This window comes from Nannobrachium achirus (assembly GCF_963921795.1).
Source record: "Nannobrachium achirus genome assembly, chromosome: 15".
Taxonomy (NCBI): Eukaryota; Metazoa; Chordata; class Actinopteri; order Myctophiformes; family Myctophidae; genus Nannobrachium; species Nannobrachium achirus.
The window spans coordinates 57,497,683-57,512,386 of record NC_137822.1 but is presented as its reverse complement, the minus strand read 5'-3'; the positions used below and the strand labels follow the sequence as shown (position 1 = coordinate 57,512,386).

The 14,704-nt window shown below is 44.8% G+C and overlaps 1 protein-coding gene across 1 annotated transcript in view; it reads left to right on the top strand.

The window, feature by feature from the left end:
• Positions 1-11,587, top strand: part of map1b (microtubule-associated protein 1B) — a gene marked incomplete at its 5' end in the record, with an annotated part of 56,911 nt that extends 45,324 nt beyond the window's left edge. The window contains 7 exons of the mRNA XM_080743748.1: positions 275-415; positions 1,852-6,098; positions 6,243-6,893; positions 8,021-8,142; positions 8,745-8,936; positions 9,552-9,790; positions 11,290-11,587. Of these exons, the coding sequence (XP_080599874.1) occupies positions 275-415; positions 1,852-6,098; positions 6,243-6,893; positions 8,021-8,142; positions 8,745-8,936; positions 9,552-9,790; positions 11,290-11,445 (5,748 nt within the window). The 3' untranslated portion in view covers positions 11,446-11,587. The remainder of the gene's footprint in view (positions 1-274; positions 416-1,851; positions 6,099-6,242; positions 6,894-8,020; positions 8,143-8,744; positions 8,937-9,551; positions 9,791-11,289) is intronic.
• Between the last annotated feature and the right edge of the window lie 3,117 nt (positions 11,588-14,704).

Below are 14,704 nucleotides of genomic sequence, written 5' to 3'. Positions count from 1 at the left end.
AATTTGGAGATACGAGATTTTCAGCCGACAACGATGATATAGGCCTACTAGTGTTGTTGCTGCTCTTATATCACCATTATTACTGGGGTTGGTGGGGGCCAGACAGTTGCCCCCCGCGGGCCGCAAATGGCCCGCGGGCCGCCTATTGGCGAGCCCTGTATTAGAGTAATGTTAACTCCATAGACACCTCTTGACTGTAAGTAACATAACAGAGAACAGGTTACAACAATAGCAAATATCCTCAACAAAATTATTATCCTCTTTTGATTTCAAGGCTCGTCTGATGATCTCAGACACCGCCAGACACAAGCTGCTGGTGCTCTCTGGACAATGCTTCGAGAACACCGGGGAGCTCATTCTCCAGTCTGGATCCTTCTCCTTCTTCAACTTCATAGACATTTTCACCGACCAAGAGGTGAGTCGAGATGTCTTGTGCTCAACCCATTAAGACCTGGAATTATTTGATACTTTAGCTATAGATCGGGGGTCTTCAACAGGGGGTCCGGGACCCCTAGGGGGTCCTCAGAGTTACTACAGGGGGTCCTCCAAATTGTTGTGTGATGGAAACCTTTTTCTATCACACAACAAGGGGGAAAAGAACAGACTAATTACAGAGTGAAAGGTTACGTTTATTAAGTATTGACAGTTCAAGTGGTTAAATATCTGAAAACACAGATTGACATGAATCCAAAATACACTTTTTATTTTGGTGTCAAATGATGAAACTATGGAATCTATGAACAGGTTGTGGGGGGTCCCTGCTTCATCTCTCTCTCAACTAAGGGGTCCTTGGCCTGAAAACGTTGAAGACCCCTGCTATAGATAAATAGCAGATATACAAGCTCAAGCTCTGCAAGCTTGTAGATCTGCTATTTTTTGGAAAAATCTTGAAAATGTGTGCAAATCTTTGAATATATCATTTTCAAAGCAACTCAAAATCTCTGCTTCAGTGGGGGGTCCCTGGAACAACATATTTTGAGATGGGGGTCCGTGGCCAAATACATATAATTCTTGGGGTCTTTGACATGAATATGTTCGAGAACCACTGATGATAGAAAACATCAGTGGTCCATCCATTTTTAAAACAACTTGTAATAGACATTAATAGAATCAGGTTAAAATATTTAAGACATTTTCAAGATTTTTCAAAAATAGTAGATCGCAGTATAATACTTATAATGCTTTCCAAGTCTTAATAATGGCTTAATTTTATTGTCTGTCAAATGTCCGTCACATGCTGAAAACAGCCGATCTACAAGCACACAACGTGCATTGTGAGCTTGTAGATCGGCTATCTTCGTTACTTAGACATGAATCAGGCTTCATTGTTCAACATATTTTCAAAATTGTTAACCAGCATTATTTATTACATTTTGTTACTGGTTGCTAAGGCTGTCACAATTATTACATAATCGTCTAATCGCCATTATTTGACATAATCACAATTATTTTGTCATAATCTTCATAATTGTTTACATGTTGAAAAATTATCATATTTCTAAAAAAAAATCAAAATTAGTGGAAATAGCCGATCTACAAGCTCGCAACGCGTCGCGTTGTGAGCCACTTGTGAACCACTATCAAGGTTCTTTTTCAAGTATAACATTGTCAAATATGTAAGTAATTTCTTTGTATATTTAGGTTATGTCATATCTGCCATGTGCAACTTCAAAGCCTACAAGCCAAACAGGAATGTAATTGTCAATTACAGAAACACAATGAAATCGTTAATCGCAAGTATTTGAGTGACTGAATCGTCACGTAAAATGTCATAAACATGACAGCCCTACTGGTTGCAGTGTTTTGCCATTAAACACAAACTTGACATTGCATTTGTCCCCCCGTTCCTAGATTGGTGAATTGCTCAGCACCATTCATCCAGCGAACAAGGCCAACCTTACGCTCTCCTGCCCTGAACAAGGCGACTGGAAAAACTCTAACCTGGACAAACACAACCTGCAGGATTTCATCAACATGAAGCTGAACTCCACTCTCATCCTCCCAGAAATGGAGGGCCTCTCGGAGTTCACAGAGTACCTATCGGAATCGGTGGAGATCCCGTCTCCGTTCGACATGCTAGAGCCGCCCACCTCGGGCGGTTTTCTGAAGCTGTCCAAGCCGTGCTGCTACATCTTCCCCGGTGGCCGCGGGGACTCCGCTCTCTTCGCGGTGAACGGGTTCAACATGCTGATCAACGGCGGCTCGGACCGGAAGTCGTGCTTCTGGAAGCTGGTGAGACACCTGGACCGGGTGGACTCCATCCTCTTGACCCACATCGGCGACGACAACCTGCCCGGCATCAACAGCATGCTGCTGAGGAAGATCGCCGAGCTGGAGGAGGAGCAGTCGCAGGGTTCGCAGGGCAACAGTGACTGGGTGAAGAACCAGATCTCGCCCGACATCGGCGTCGTGTTTGTGAACCTGCCAGAAAACCTGAGCAGCCCCGACCCGAACTACAGGGTGCGGAGGAATGTTGAGGAGGCGGCGTTCACGCAGCAGTTCCTCACCAAGCTCAATCTTAGGATAGAGTCTTTGCAAAGACCCGTCGGAAACACGATAGAGCCTATCATACTTTTCCAGAAAATGGGTGTCGGAAAACTAGAGATGTACGTCCTTAATCCGTCAAAGAACAGCAAGGAGCTGCAGCACTTTATGAAACAGTGGACGGGCAGTGACCAAGACAAGGCCTCCATTCTGCTGCCAAATGGAAAAGAATCTGAGTTCCCCGTCTCGTTCTTGGCGTCCATCTCCTCTCTCATTGTGTGGCACCCCGCGAACCCCTCAGAGAAGGTTGTGCGTGTTCTCTTTCCTGGAAATGCCACGCAACATCACGTCCTTGAAGGTTTAGAAAAGCTAAAGCACCTGGACTTCTTGAAGCAGTCAGTTGTCACTCAGAAGTCCATGTCTCCTAATACGGTGCCGGCCCCTGTGGGCCTTAAGCAGGCGAAACTGAGGCAGAGAACAGACAGCAAGGAGAGCCTCAAGTCTACCCCCAAGGCATCACCAAGCAAGAGCTTCAGAAAGGAATCAAAGGAGGAGGTCCCGGAAAAGGCAAAGACGGATGCAGAATTATCCCAAGAAAAAACTCAAAAGGCAGAGAAGAAAGAAAAGGCCCCAATTAAAAAGGCAAAGGCACCTGAAAAAGAAATCAAGACCAAAGTAGAGCAAGCTTCACAAAATGAGACTCCGGAGAAAAAGAAGTCTGACATCAAACCGAAGGTTCAAAAGGACAATGTTACTAAGAAGGAACCTAAAAGATCAGTAGAAAAGAAAAATGAAGTAACAAAGAAAGACGAAAAGCTTACACCCAAAAAGGAAAGCAAAAAGGACGAGAAAGTGAAGAAAGAAGACATTAAAAAGGACATTAAAAGGGATGTCAAAAGAGACTCTCCGATGAAGGAAAAGAAGGAAGAGAAGAAAGAAGTGAAAAAGACTTCTAAAGACATAAAAAAGACTGTTGGAGAGGAGAGGAAATTGGCACCAAAACCAAAGCCTTTGAAAAAGGATGAAGCCTCAAAGAAAGATACTGGAAGTCCTTTGAAATTGAAAGAAAAGGGGAAGTCAAAATCAACAAAGAAAGATACAAAGGTGAATGATATTAAATTGGCAGCCGGTGCAACCGCTGTTGCAAGTGCTGTTGCAGGTGCAGGTGCTGTTGCTGAGGCTCTTGAAGTAGAGCGATCTCTCATGTCCTCACCAGAGGATCTCACCAAGGACTTTGAGGAGCTTAGGGCTGAGGAGTTAGTGGAGGATGAGGCTACAGTGCAGCAAACCCCGCAGCAAGAAACCGAGATGATCTGCTGTGAAGAGATAATGCGGACCAAAGAGTCACCTGAGGCAGGAGAGTCTGTGGACGAGGGAATAACAACCACAGAGGCTGAAGGAGAAGGGGAGGAGACACCAGATGACCCAGAGAATAAGGTGAAACTGAGTGGAAGTGGAAGTGAAAAGTTTGAGGATGAAGGCACTGGACTGGAAGAGACATTAGAGGGAGGCGATTATGAAGAAAAGGGAGAGACGGAAGAGGTTTACGAGCCACAGAAGGCAAAGGGCATCGAGGGCAAATCTGAACACGATGAAGAAGCAGGTGCAGACATTGAGTCCCCCCACAGCCCAATTGACAGGGCATTAGACGTGGGAATCTCACCTCGACCCTACTATCAATCCCTAGGGGAAGAGAAAGCTGATAAGCACATGAACAAAATGGAGATAGAGACAAATGCTCTGATGGTATCGACCGCACTGAAAGAGTCCTCTCCTGTTTCCCCAGCGGCATCTATTCATGATGAAATGTTCCCAGTCGGCTTTGAGGATGAAACCGCCTCGGATGATGAGAATCGAGACGAGCCACCAGAAGAGTTCACCGCTACCTCTGGACACATGGAGTACCTCATGGAGTCTGGACACACCCAATCCACCATGGAGATCTCTAGTGTGCCTACACCGATGGATGAGATGTTGACTCCCAAGGACATCAGTGATGAAATCACCAACGATGACACCGACTCCCCTTCCCAGGACCTCGTCCGGGAGTTTGACATGAGGAAGCGTCTCTCTCCACTCCAGGATGGTCCTGAGTCAGACCTCTCAAAAAGCGTTCTCACAGAGGGCGGGGACTACCAGCACTCTGCTTCTACAATATCTCCCCCTTCATCACTAGAGGAGGATAAATTCTGCAAGGCGTTCCCCCCAGGGCCGGGCGAGACAGTGGGGGACTTGGAGTTCGATCGGGAGACATGCAAAACAAATGTCCATGACACAACCAGACTCGGCTCCTTTTCCACCACGGCGCCCCTTATTCGTTCTCCCTCAGGAGATCCCAAGAGGTCCTTTGAGGCTCCGTCGCTTTTTGCTGCACCAATAGAACTGTGCACAACACTGGCAGGAGCAGCCACAGGATCAGCCGAGTCCCCCCACAGCCCAATTGACAGGGCATTAGATGGGGGGAACTCACCTCAATCCTCTGGTCACACACCATACTATCAATCCCCGGTGGAGGAGAAAGCTGGGGCTATGCCATCGGTGACAGAGGGAAGTGCTGAAGGTCCCATAATTGTAGAGGTCACAAGCGATAAAGAGGACTCTTCGAGCAGAGTGAGCCCGGTAGATGGTCCTCCCTCCCCTAGAGTGAAGATGGGGTCCCCTCCCAAAAGCCCCACTGTGCCTTGTGCAGAATCCCCAACAAAGAAGGAAGGGTCACCTTTTGATTTAGATCACAAGACAAACGGAGAGAACGGTAATTTGGTGTTGTCCTCTGCATCGGTAACAAAGCATGAACCAGACACAAATCCTTTTACAGGTTTCAAAGAAGAAAGTAAAATGTCAATATCAGAGGGCACCACATCCGACAAGTCAGGAACCCCACTGGAGGAGGCAGTAGCAGAGGACACATTCTCACACCTAGCCTCAGCATCCACTGCCTCTCTAGCTACCAACTCCTTCCCAGAGCCCGCAACAGACTCCCGTTCCCTTCATGCCGAGGTGGGCTCTCCTCACTCGACAGAGGTGGATGACTCCTTGTCTGTCTCCGTGGTTCAGACTCCGACCACCTTCCACGAGGCTGAGGGGTCCCCATCCAAGGAGGACAGCCCCAGGCCCATGTCCATCTCCCCAGATATCTCACCAAAGACGAAAACCAGGCCAGGGAGCCAGGACACGAAATCCCCAGAGCAATCAACCATGTCCCTAGAGTTTGGACAAGATTCCCCTGACCATTCCTTAGCGCTTGACTTTAGTAAGCAGTCGCCGGAGCACCCGTCCTTGGGAAGCAGCCTACGTGCTACCGAGAATGGCCCCACTGAAGTGGACTACAGCCCCTCAGAAGGCAGTGAAATGAAAACACCAGCTGCCCAGCATAGTTCGATTCTATTTAAAGAGAGTGACTCAGGCCGCGCAGCCTCTGCATCCCCTTCCGATGGATCCCAGTCCACTCCTTCTGTTAGCACGCCCTGCCACATGGCAGAGATGTCGCCGGGCGCGGCACAGCATGTGGAGAAGTCTCCAGTCACACCAAAAATGGCCTCCATGACGCATTCCCCTGTCTCCGCTGACTCATCACCAGTGGTGGGAGGTCCAGAGGCTAAAACGAGCCCCACCGTGTTGACCATGGGGGATAATTCAAATACACTTGACACGCAGCAGAAATACGATAAGTCACCCTCACCTCCAAAAGCGCCATCCCCTTCACGTTCCACTGATGCATCACCAGTGTTAGGAGCTCCACAAGGTAAAACCGAGGCCAGCCTGACCCTGTTGTCTGTGGAGGACAAGTCACATAACCTTGACCCACAGCAGAAATACGACAAGTCACCCTCACCTCCAAAAGTTCTGTCGCCTTCACCTTCCCCTGCTAAGGGAGCGGCACTTTCCCCAGCACGGGAGACCAATCCTTTTAAATGCGAGGATTCTACCATTCAGTCCAATTCCCCTACCGGCCGCAACATCCCATCCCTGTCGTATCTGCCTCTCTCCTGCAATCTGTCAGACTCCCGGCGCCCAGACGCGTCCAAGAAAAGCCCCTCTCCCCAGTCCAGGACAGACGTGGACCTCTGTCTGGTGTCCTCGTGCGAGTACCGCCACCCCAAGACGGAGCTGTCCCCTTCCTTCATCAACCCCAGCCCCCTCGAGTACTTCATGAACGCCGAGCACCCCCTGGACGAGGAGAAGCCTCTGACGACAAAGTCCGGAGGGGGACCCCCGCCTCCCGGGGGCAAGCTGCCCGCCAAGCAGTGCGACGAGACCCCGCCCACCTCCATCAGCGAGTCGGCGCCCTCCCAGACGGACTCTGACGTCCCCCCGGGGACGGAGGAGTGTCCCTCCATCACGGCCGACGCCAACATCGACTCGGAGGACGACTCCGAGACCCTCCCCACGGACAGGACCCTGACCTACAGGTAAGGGTTGATTTCGTCGACTGAAACTGTGCCGAAAGGTGTTTGTCGACTAGCTTTTTTCACTGGCGAAAACTAATCAAAAACGAAACAAAAGCTAAGCTACGATGACTAAAACTAAGGCTAAATATATTGACAACGTCGTCAACAAATACAAACTTGACTTCCATTAAATCAACCGTAGACTGAAACCTTATGATATTTAGTCCACTAAAACTAGACTAAAACGAAAACATTCCAGATGACTAAAATATGACTAAAACTAAATACAATCTTATTCAAAAGGCTATGACGAAAACTAAATCAAAATGTCTTGTCAATATAAATAGGGAAGTGCAGAGAATGTTAGAGAGGCAGGGGCTGAAATTTCTAAAAGGGCCTTTTGGTGAAAATATCGAAAATAGCAGACCTCCAAGCTCACAACACGTTGCGCTGCGACGTGTTGTGAGCTTGGAGGTCGGCTATTTTCGATGCTTGACTTTTATACAGAGAGGGTAATGGAAATGGCAGGTATGGCATGGAAAGAGGGCTTTTGCGTTTCTTTCACCATAGTAAAAACCACATTCATGGTCTGGAGAGGGCACTTTTTACAGATGGATAAAAGGGCAGGGGCTCAAGCCTTTGATGTCTATGTTTGCACAAGGGCATTCACGAATAGTGATTCAAAGTATTCGAATAGTCGATTATTCGACAGGACTGGCCAAACTGTCAAATATTAAGTAAGAAAGAGGCGAACATTTTGAAATTAGCAGATCTACATGCTATTTTCACAATATTTATCTGCGGAACCGAGTCACATTAAATGTATAACCTACAATTCCAAGTGCTTGTCAGGGTGGGGGTCCCCAGTTCAAATATGTTTATTTTGGGGGTCACTGCCTAAAAAGCTTTGAGAACCCCTGGTATAGAGCATTAACAAATTCAACCACCAGGGGCATTGACAAATCATTCTTATGACTTCCTATCTATAGCCAAGCTTTATTATAATTATAAACGATGTATGTTTTTTAAAGAGAAAACAATAAAAATAAGCGAATATTCGACTTCGGTGAACAACGTCGAATAGTGACTTTGAATATTTGGTGAATGCCCTAGTTTGCATGTGCCTGATATATCAACACTGCTCACAGGCACCCGGACCCTCTTCCCGTGGTGGCCAGGGACCCCGCCCCGTCTTCAGCCCAGCCTGACGCCTGCATGGTGGACCCTGAGGCCCTGAAGGCGGAGGAGAGAAACCAGGACGCCAAACAAGGTTAGAATAGTTTTGGGTTTTTCATTATAGTTTAGTTTTAGTTATAGTTTTGACATACATTTTATATTTTTTCTAATTTAGTTGTAATTCGTTTTTAGAGCGGGTTTTGCTCGTTTATGTTCATTTTTATTTTCGTGATGACGGTAGTTTTTATTTGTTTTAGTGTTAGTGTTTAGTGTTTTATATTTGTTATACTTTGGGTTATTTGACAGGTGGAGGATTCAAACAGGTCAGAGTAAGTAGGTAATAGTAACTCAACAAAGATAAAAAAAAAAAAGAATTGTATTGTTTTTTATTTAGTTCAGTATTTTTTTTTTTTTTTTTTGTGAAAGGTAGGGTAAGTGATTTTATTTAATTCAAATAATAACAAAATGGGTCCATGTTCTGATAGTACTAGTTACTATAGAGCGGGGTGCCCACACTTTTTTTCACACTCCAATCATGAGTGTGGCCTTCCTCCAATCACGGTCGAGTGGGGTCGGGCCTTATGCGCACCAAGGCCCCACCCCCCAATTGATCATGATTGGAGGAAGGCCCCCTGCCTGTCACCTTCATGAAAACTGAAACCGAAACTTAAACAAAATCACTTGCCCTACAAGCAGACGGAGCGGCGGAGAAGACCAAGAAGAAGAAACTCACCAAGAAGGCGTCGTCGCCGGCCAGGAAGGGGGCGCTGTCCAAGGTGAAGGACTCCAAAACCGCCGCCTCCCCAAAGAAGAGCGTGGGAGAAGGGAAGGACGCAAAGAACGCCACCAACACCTCGGCCTCCAGGGGGGTGAAAAGTGCCACTTCGGGTGAGCTTTTTGCGTCCAGCGAAGTTTCATGATTATGAATAGATTATGATTTTTTATGAAATACATCAAGCCACTGTTTCTCAGTGTAAGGTCTGTAACTCTGAGAGCCTGAGAGTGTACAAATGGAACCGAATGCTTCCATTTGGTGTAGTCTCAGAGCTATAGACCAGTAAGGGACCCCTGGTGGTTCCCAACCTAACGTTGAGAACCCTATATATATATGTATATAATATGTATATATATGTGTATATATATATATGTGTATATATATGGGGTCAAAAGGATATTTCACATAAAACATAAAAGAATTACAGTACATATAAAAAATAAATGAAAAAAAAAAAGTAATGGAAAAATCAGGGCCCCCTCGCGTATTAGACTGTACTTCTTGTTTTATTTGAAAGTGAAATTTCCCTTTAATCAATTTCATTATGTTTTATTTTCGTCAACGCGTGCTTGCATGTGTGTGCATGTGTATGTATGTGCATGTGCGCGTGTGTGCGCGCCTGCGCGCGCGCGTGTGTGTGCGTGCGTGCGTGTGTGCGTGTGTGTGTGTGTGTGTGTGTGCGTGTGTGTGTGTGTGCGTGTGTGCGTGCGTGCGTGTGTGCCTTATAGGCTCAGGCAGTGGGAAGGCATCGGGCGGTGCGCCCGTGCCCAACTGCCCTCCCATGTACATGGACCTGGTCTACATCCCCAACCACTGCAGCGCCAAGAACGTGGACGCAGAGTTCTTCAAGCGGGTGCGCTCCTCCTACTACGTGGTCAGCGGCAACGACCAGACCGCCCAGGAGCCCAGCAAGGCTGTGCTGGACGCTCTGCTGGAGGGAAAGGCCCAGTGGGGGAACAACACACAGGTATGACGGGTCAGGGGTGTCGCACCAAATTCTGGGCCTTGGGTACTTAGCAGATATACAAGCTTACAGTGCGACCCCAAGTGCCGCACTGCGAGCTTGTAGATCCGCTATTTTTGAAAAATCGTGAACATTTGCGCAAGCCTTTGAATATTTCAAATCCTTCTAAGGTTTTTTTTAAAAACCTATGTTTCTATGTCAGATCCTGGCTCGATCCTGGCTCAAACCTTTCCATGTGAAGATAATATTTAGTTCCAGGGACCACCCGGAAGCAACATTTCAGCTCGCAGCGTGGCACTCGGTGCCGCACTGTGAGCTTGTATATCTGCTATTTTTCAATAGCTAAAGTATAAAATAATTAAGGCCCCTCCAGCTTGGGCCCTAGTAACTCAGTCCCACTCCCCCCCTGACGACGGTGCTGAAAAGCAAGGGATCATATCGTCGTTGCTGGTTATCGTTCATTTTTATTTCTAAATAGTGAAAATAGCTGATCTATACGCACAACGCCTCGCACTGCGAGGCTTTGTGTCTTTTGATATGATTTTCTGCTTGAAATGAAAAAAATAAAGACATAAAAAAAGATTTCTGATCCATTTATTAGATATTATATTGATACTGTAGTTATTTTATTTGAATAGATGTGTGATGTTACCTGACAATTAGTTGACTTTTGGTGATAAGCCAGCATATATCGCTATCGGTTGGACAATATCGGTTATCGGTTATCGGTAAAAAGGTCAATATCAGACATCCCTATGGCAGATTTGTTTTAGCAATATAGAGTTTCGTCATGATAATAGAGTTTCATCTGAATAATTCAGGAAGACTATTGTTGGCCGAGGTTTCAGTTTCACTGATTACTCTTGACGTCGGAAACATCCATATTATCACTGCCATGTGGTGATTGGGTGCTCTCCCGTGGTGTTTCAGTTACATGAAAATATTGTTCCTCTATCAGAAATAAATGTTTGTCAATATGATGTGATGGGATCCAATATGTCATTTTGTGATGAAACATTAACGCAGGGGCGTCAATTGGGTATGGCAGGGGTATGCAGCTGCCATACCCTGGGTCCAGGGGGGAAAACAAAAGTTACTTTTTAAATATAAATCCATGAATGTTTCTTTGTCTATCTGTGCTGGTTATTATGTTGTAAAATTACAGTAAAATAACTACAAATGCAAAGTTTTACAAAATGGTCACTTTAACAAGGTATTATAATTATATTCTCCGCACATTTACTAACATGCCAAGTTTAGCTGCACTTGAACAACCGTTCCAGGCTGCCATATCCAGCCCAAATGACTGTAGAAACGGGGGGAAAAATAGAATGTAATTCTTAAAATAAATGTATCATGCCTGTTGCTAAGGTGGCAACATGTCATGGCAACGTGACTGGTGTCATGGCAACATGACTGATTTCTTGCACGCGCGCGACACCAGTCATGTTGCCATACCTTAGCTGTTTCTGAACTGACGCCACTGCGCCCCTGTACCACAGGTAACCCTCATCCCCACCCACGACTCTGACGTGATGAGGGAGTGGTACCAGGAGACACACGACAAGCAGCAGGAGCTCAACATCATGGTTCTGGCCAGCAGCAGCACCGTGGTCATGCAGGACGAGTCCTTCCCAGCCTGTAAGATAGAGCTGTAGGGACTCTGTCACCTCCAAGGAGCGCTTCACCTCCAAAGATGTCTTTTCTTCTATCAGTCACACACCCCGTCAAGCAGTGATGATTTTGACGGCAAATCTGGATTTAGTTTAGTCATTGGCGCTCTATTTTCGTCCTTGCCTTACCTCTTATCCCTAAACTCTCTTGCCTTTTTTTTTTTTACTATTTTGAAAAATATTTTGGAATATTTCAAATAGCTGACCTACAAGTTCACATGTTTCGATGTGGATCGGCTATTTGAAGTATTTTATGTTATGTTTGTTTTTCAAATTAGTAAAAAAAAAAAAAAGTTTATAGGCATGGACGAAAATATAGCAAATCTCATTTGGTTTTGGTCATATTTTAGCCATCTGAAACGTTTTTGTTTCAGTCTAGTTTTAGTCCATGAAATATCATACTGGAATGCGTCAAAACATAGAAAATCTGCATGAATTCTTGGCTTCACGGGGTGTATGATCGATAGAAAATAATCCAATGGTTCTCAAAGGGTTTAATTTCAGGGACCCCTCATAACTATGAGACAAAACTCCAAATGGACCCGTAAGGGATAATTGGTTCCATTTGTCCACTCTCAGATTTAGGGACCTGTTAGGGTCCATTTGGAATCCGGAGGGGTCCCTGGACCCTTCTTTTGAGAACCACTGCACAGAACAGGTGACAGTGGACAATTCTTCCTGAAGATGATTCATACAGTGTAATGCAAAACTAGAAGGGACATGTGATTAGTCGTGTACGCTCAGTAAATTATACTATTTAAGAGCAAAGTACACAAATAGATAACTTGAATGACGACAGCCTATAGTTTGGCCTATGAATTAATAATATCTAATATGATAATAAAGACATTAGGCGAAGATTAAATAAGAATATCTCCTGATATGGAATCAGATGTAAATGGATTGAATTTGGGGGGAGGCTAAATGCAAACTAAAACACGATCCTGGCCTCATAATCTTGTATTGCTAACAATTATCTAGTTATGCTAGCGCTGGCACACTTAACTTAAGGCCCTAAAATCGAGTTACTTCCGTCTATTCCCACGTAGACTGGACAGGACTATTATGGAATGAACAGCAAAATGTTTGAACAATAAATCTGACCTCCCAAGACAAAAGAAAATAAGAAAAAACAAATTAAATATGTCTGGACGGTCCTTAATATTCACACAAAAGGATCACAACTAACCCGTTTTCTGTTATTGCCTTAGAGTCTAAATGAATGTAAAAAATAATAATCGATGCACTTAATCTAGCGGGCTGTGTAGCGGTCGCGTAAGCTTAGACCTAATTAGAACATATTAAACAAAGCACCACGTAAGAGATGCCATGCTTAATATTATGAATGCCAGCGGGACGTACATGTATGGTTGAGCGGTGGGACGTTAGATGAAATTAATGGGATATTTTAACCGATCATCATAAAACATTATGGCTGTCTTTACATTATTTGCAAGGCAATGTGCTTTATAATGGGAAACAGTTGTATATTATGTTGTTTTTATTTATTTGTGGGTTTGTGCGTGTGCGTGTGTGCGCGCGTGTGTATGTGCACGTGCGTGTGCGTTATGAAGTTTAGTGTATGACTGTTGATTAATATGTTAATTTATATGCTCCGCTGCCGAGATAGCTTGTAGCTATATGAGGGAAGGATTTTGCCTGTATTGCATCTGTGAAATGTATTTATTATTTCCAAAGGTTAAACAAAACTTGTACTGTAGAAGATAACTTTATATGTTTTTTTTTTTTTTTTTTTCATTTGTTTTTTATTATTATTATTATTTATGTGTTTATCTCTGAAAGTGTACACATGGATCCTTACTGGTTTATTTTTTTGCATTTTCATCCATTCTAGTCCTTATGCCAATGCCCAAATATTTATTTGTATTTATGAAATTCTTCTAATTCTTTCTTCTTCTTCTTCTTCTTCTTCTTCTTCGTCTTCTTTTGGTTGTTAGAATACATTTGTTTCTACTAATTTCTGAAAAAGAAAAAAGAGATAACAAAAAAAAAAAAAAATCTTTGGGTAAAATCTGTTGAATGATGCCATTTTCTTTTTTTTTTAAATATGGTTGCGTGACCCAAAACTCTACTCCTCCTCACCGCTTAACATGCCCTGTGCTGATTGGCTTTGCCCCAGCCAGTAGGAGTGTTTGGTGGCGTTGCAGTGACAGCGACGGCCCCTCCTCGCCCTGGCTTCCCTTCCCACCAACAACGCAGTGGCGTCAGTTCAGAAACGGCTAAGGCATGGCAACATGACTGGTGTCTTGCACGCGCGCCCTCGCGCGCGTGCAAGACACCAGTCATGTTGCCATACCTTAGCAACAGGCGCGATTCATTTATTTTAAGAAATACATTTTAACATTTTCCCCTGTAGCCAAGGTATGGCGGCTGCCATAGCTTTGCCATACCCAATTGACGCCTCTGGAACAACGGGTACATCTTTACACTTTCAGAGTTAATTGAACGCTCCTTTCAGCTGTGTAGCCGCGTGCCAGATCTGATCTTTTTACGCCACGTTTTTTTTGGTGTATAATTGCTGAGCTATGAGGCCACGAGCCCTTTTCACAAGCAGAATATTTTACTATGGCTTCTTGTTTTTTCTAAAGCACTGTACTATAATTATAAATAGCTTTGTGGCAGGGTGAACGGTTGGAAGAAATGCGCATGAGCAATGTGAGGCCGGATTGCTTCTTCTTTTCTTTTTTTCCTTTCAAAAGGAAATCAAATTTGCTCAGAATTGCCATGTGGACTTCACAATTATAGGCTTGAGAAACTATATTAAGCATCGACTAAGTAACTTGACTAAGTATACGGAGCATTTCAGGAACTTCAAGCTGTGCTGCAGTATTGTGTGCTAATTCCAGTTATTGTTGTCCGAAGGCACTGTATTAGTTAAGCGGTCTGCTAGTGACATTGTCCATTTATTCTGTCTTTCCCATAACACTCTAGAAAGGCTTGAGCTATGCCCATTGCCCATGCCATGGTGTTGTGTGCCTAAAATAGATGATCTTCAAGCTCACAATGTGCTGCGGAGCAATGCGCGGTGATCTTGCAGATCGGCTACTTTCGGCATGCAAGAAACCATTGTATGAGAGTAAGCATTCAGAAAACCAGTAGAACAGAAGAAGCAGACTGACTGCTTTGTATTGAAGAGAAAAATACACTTTAAAACCAACACGATGCAAATGGATGACAATACAGAGAGCCCACAGATCAACTTTAGCCGGGGAGCCACTTGCAG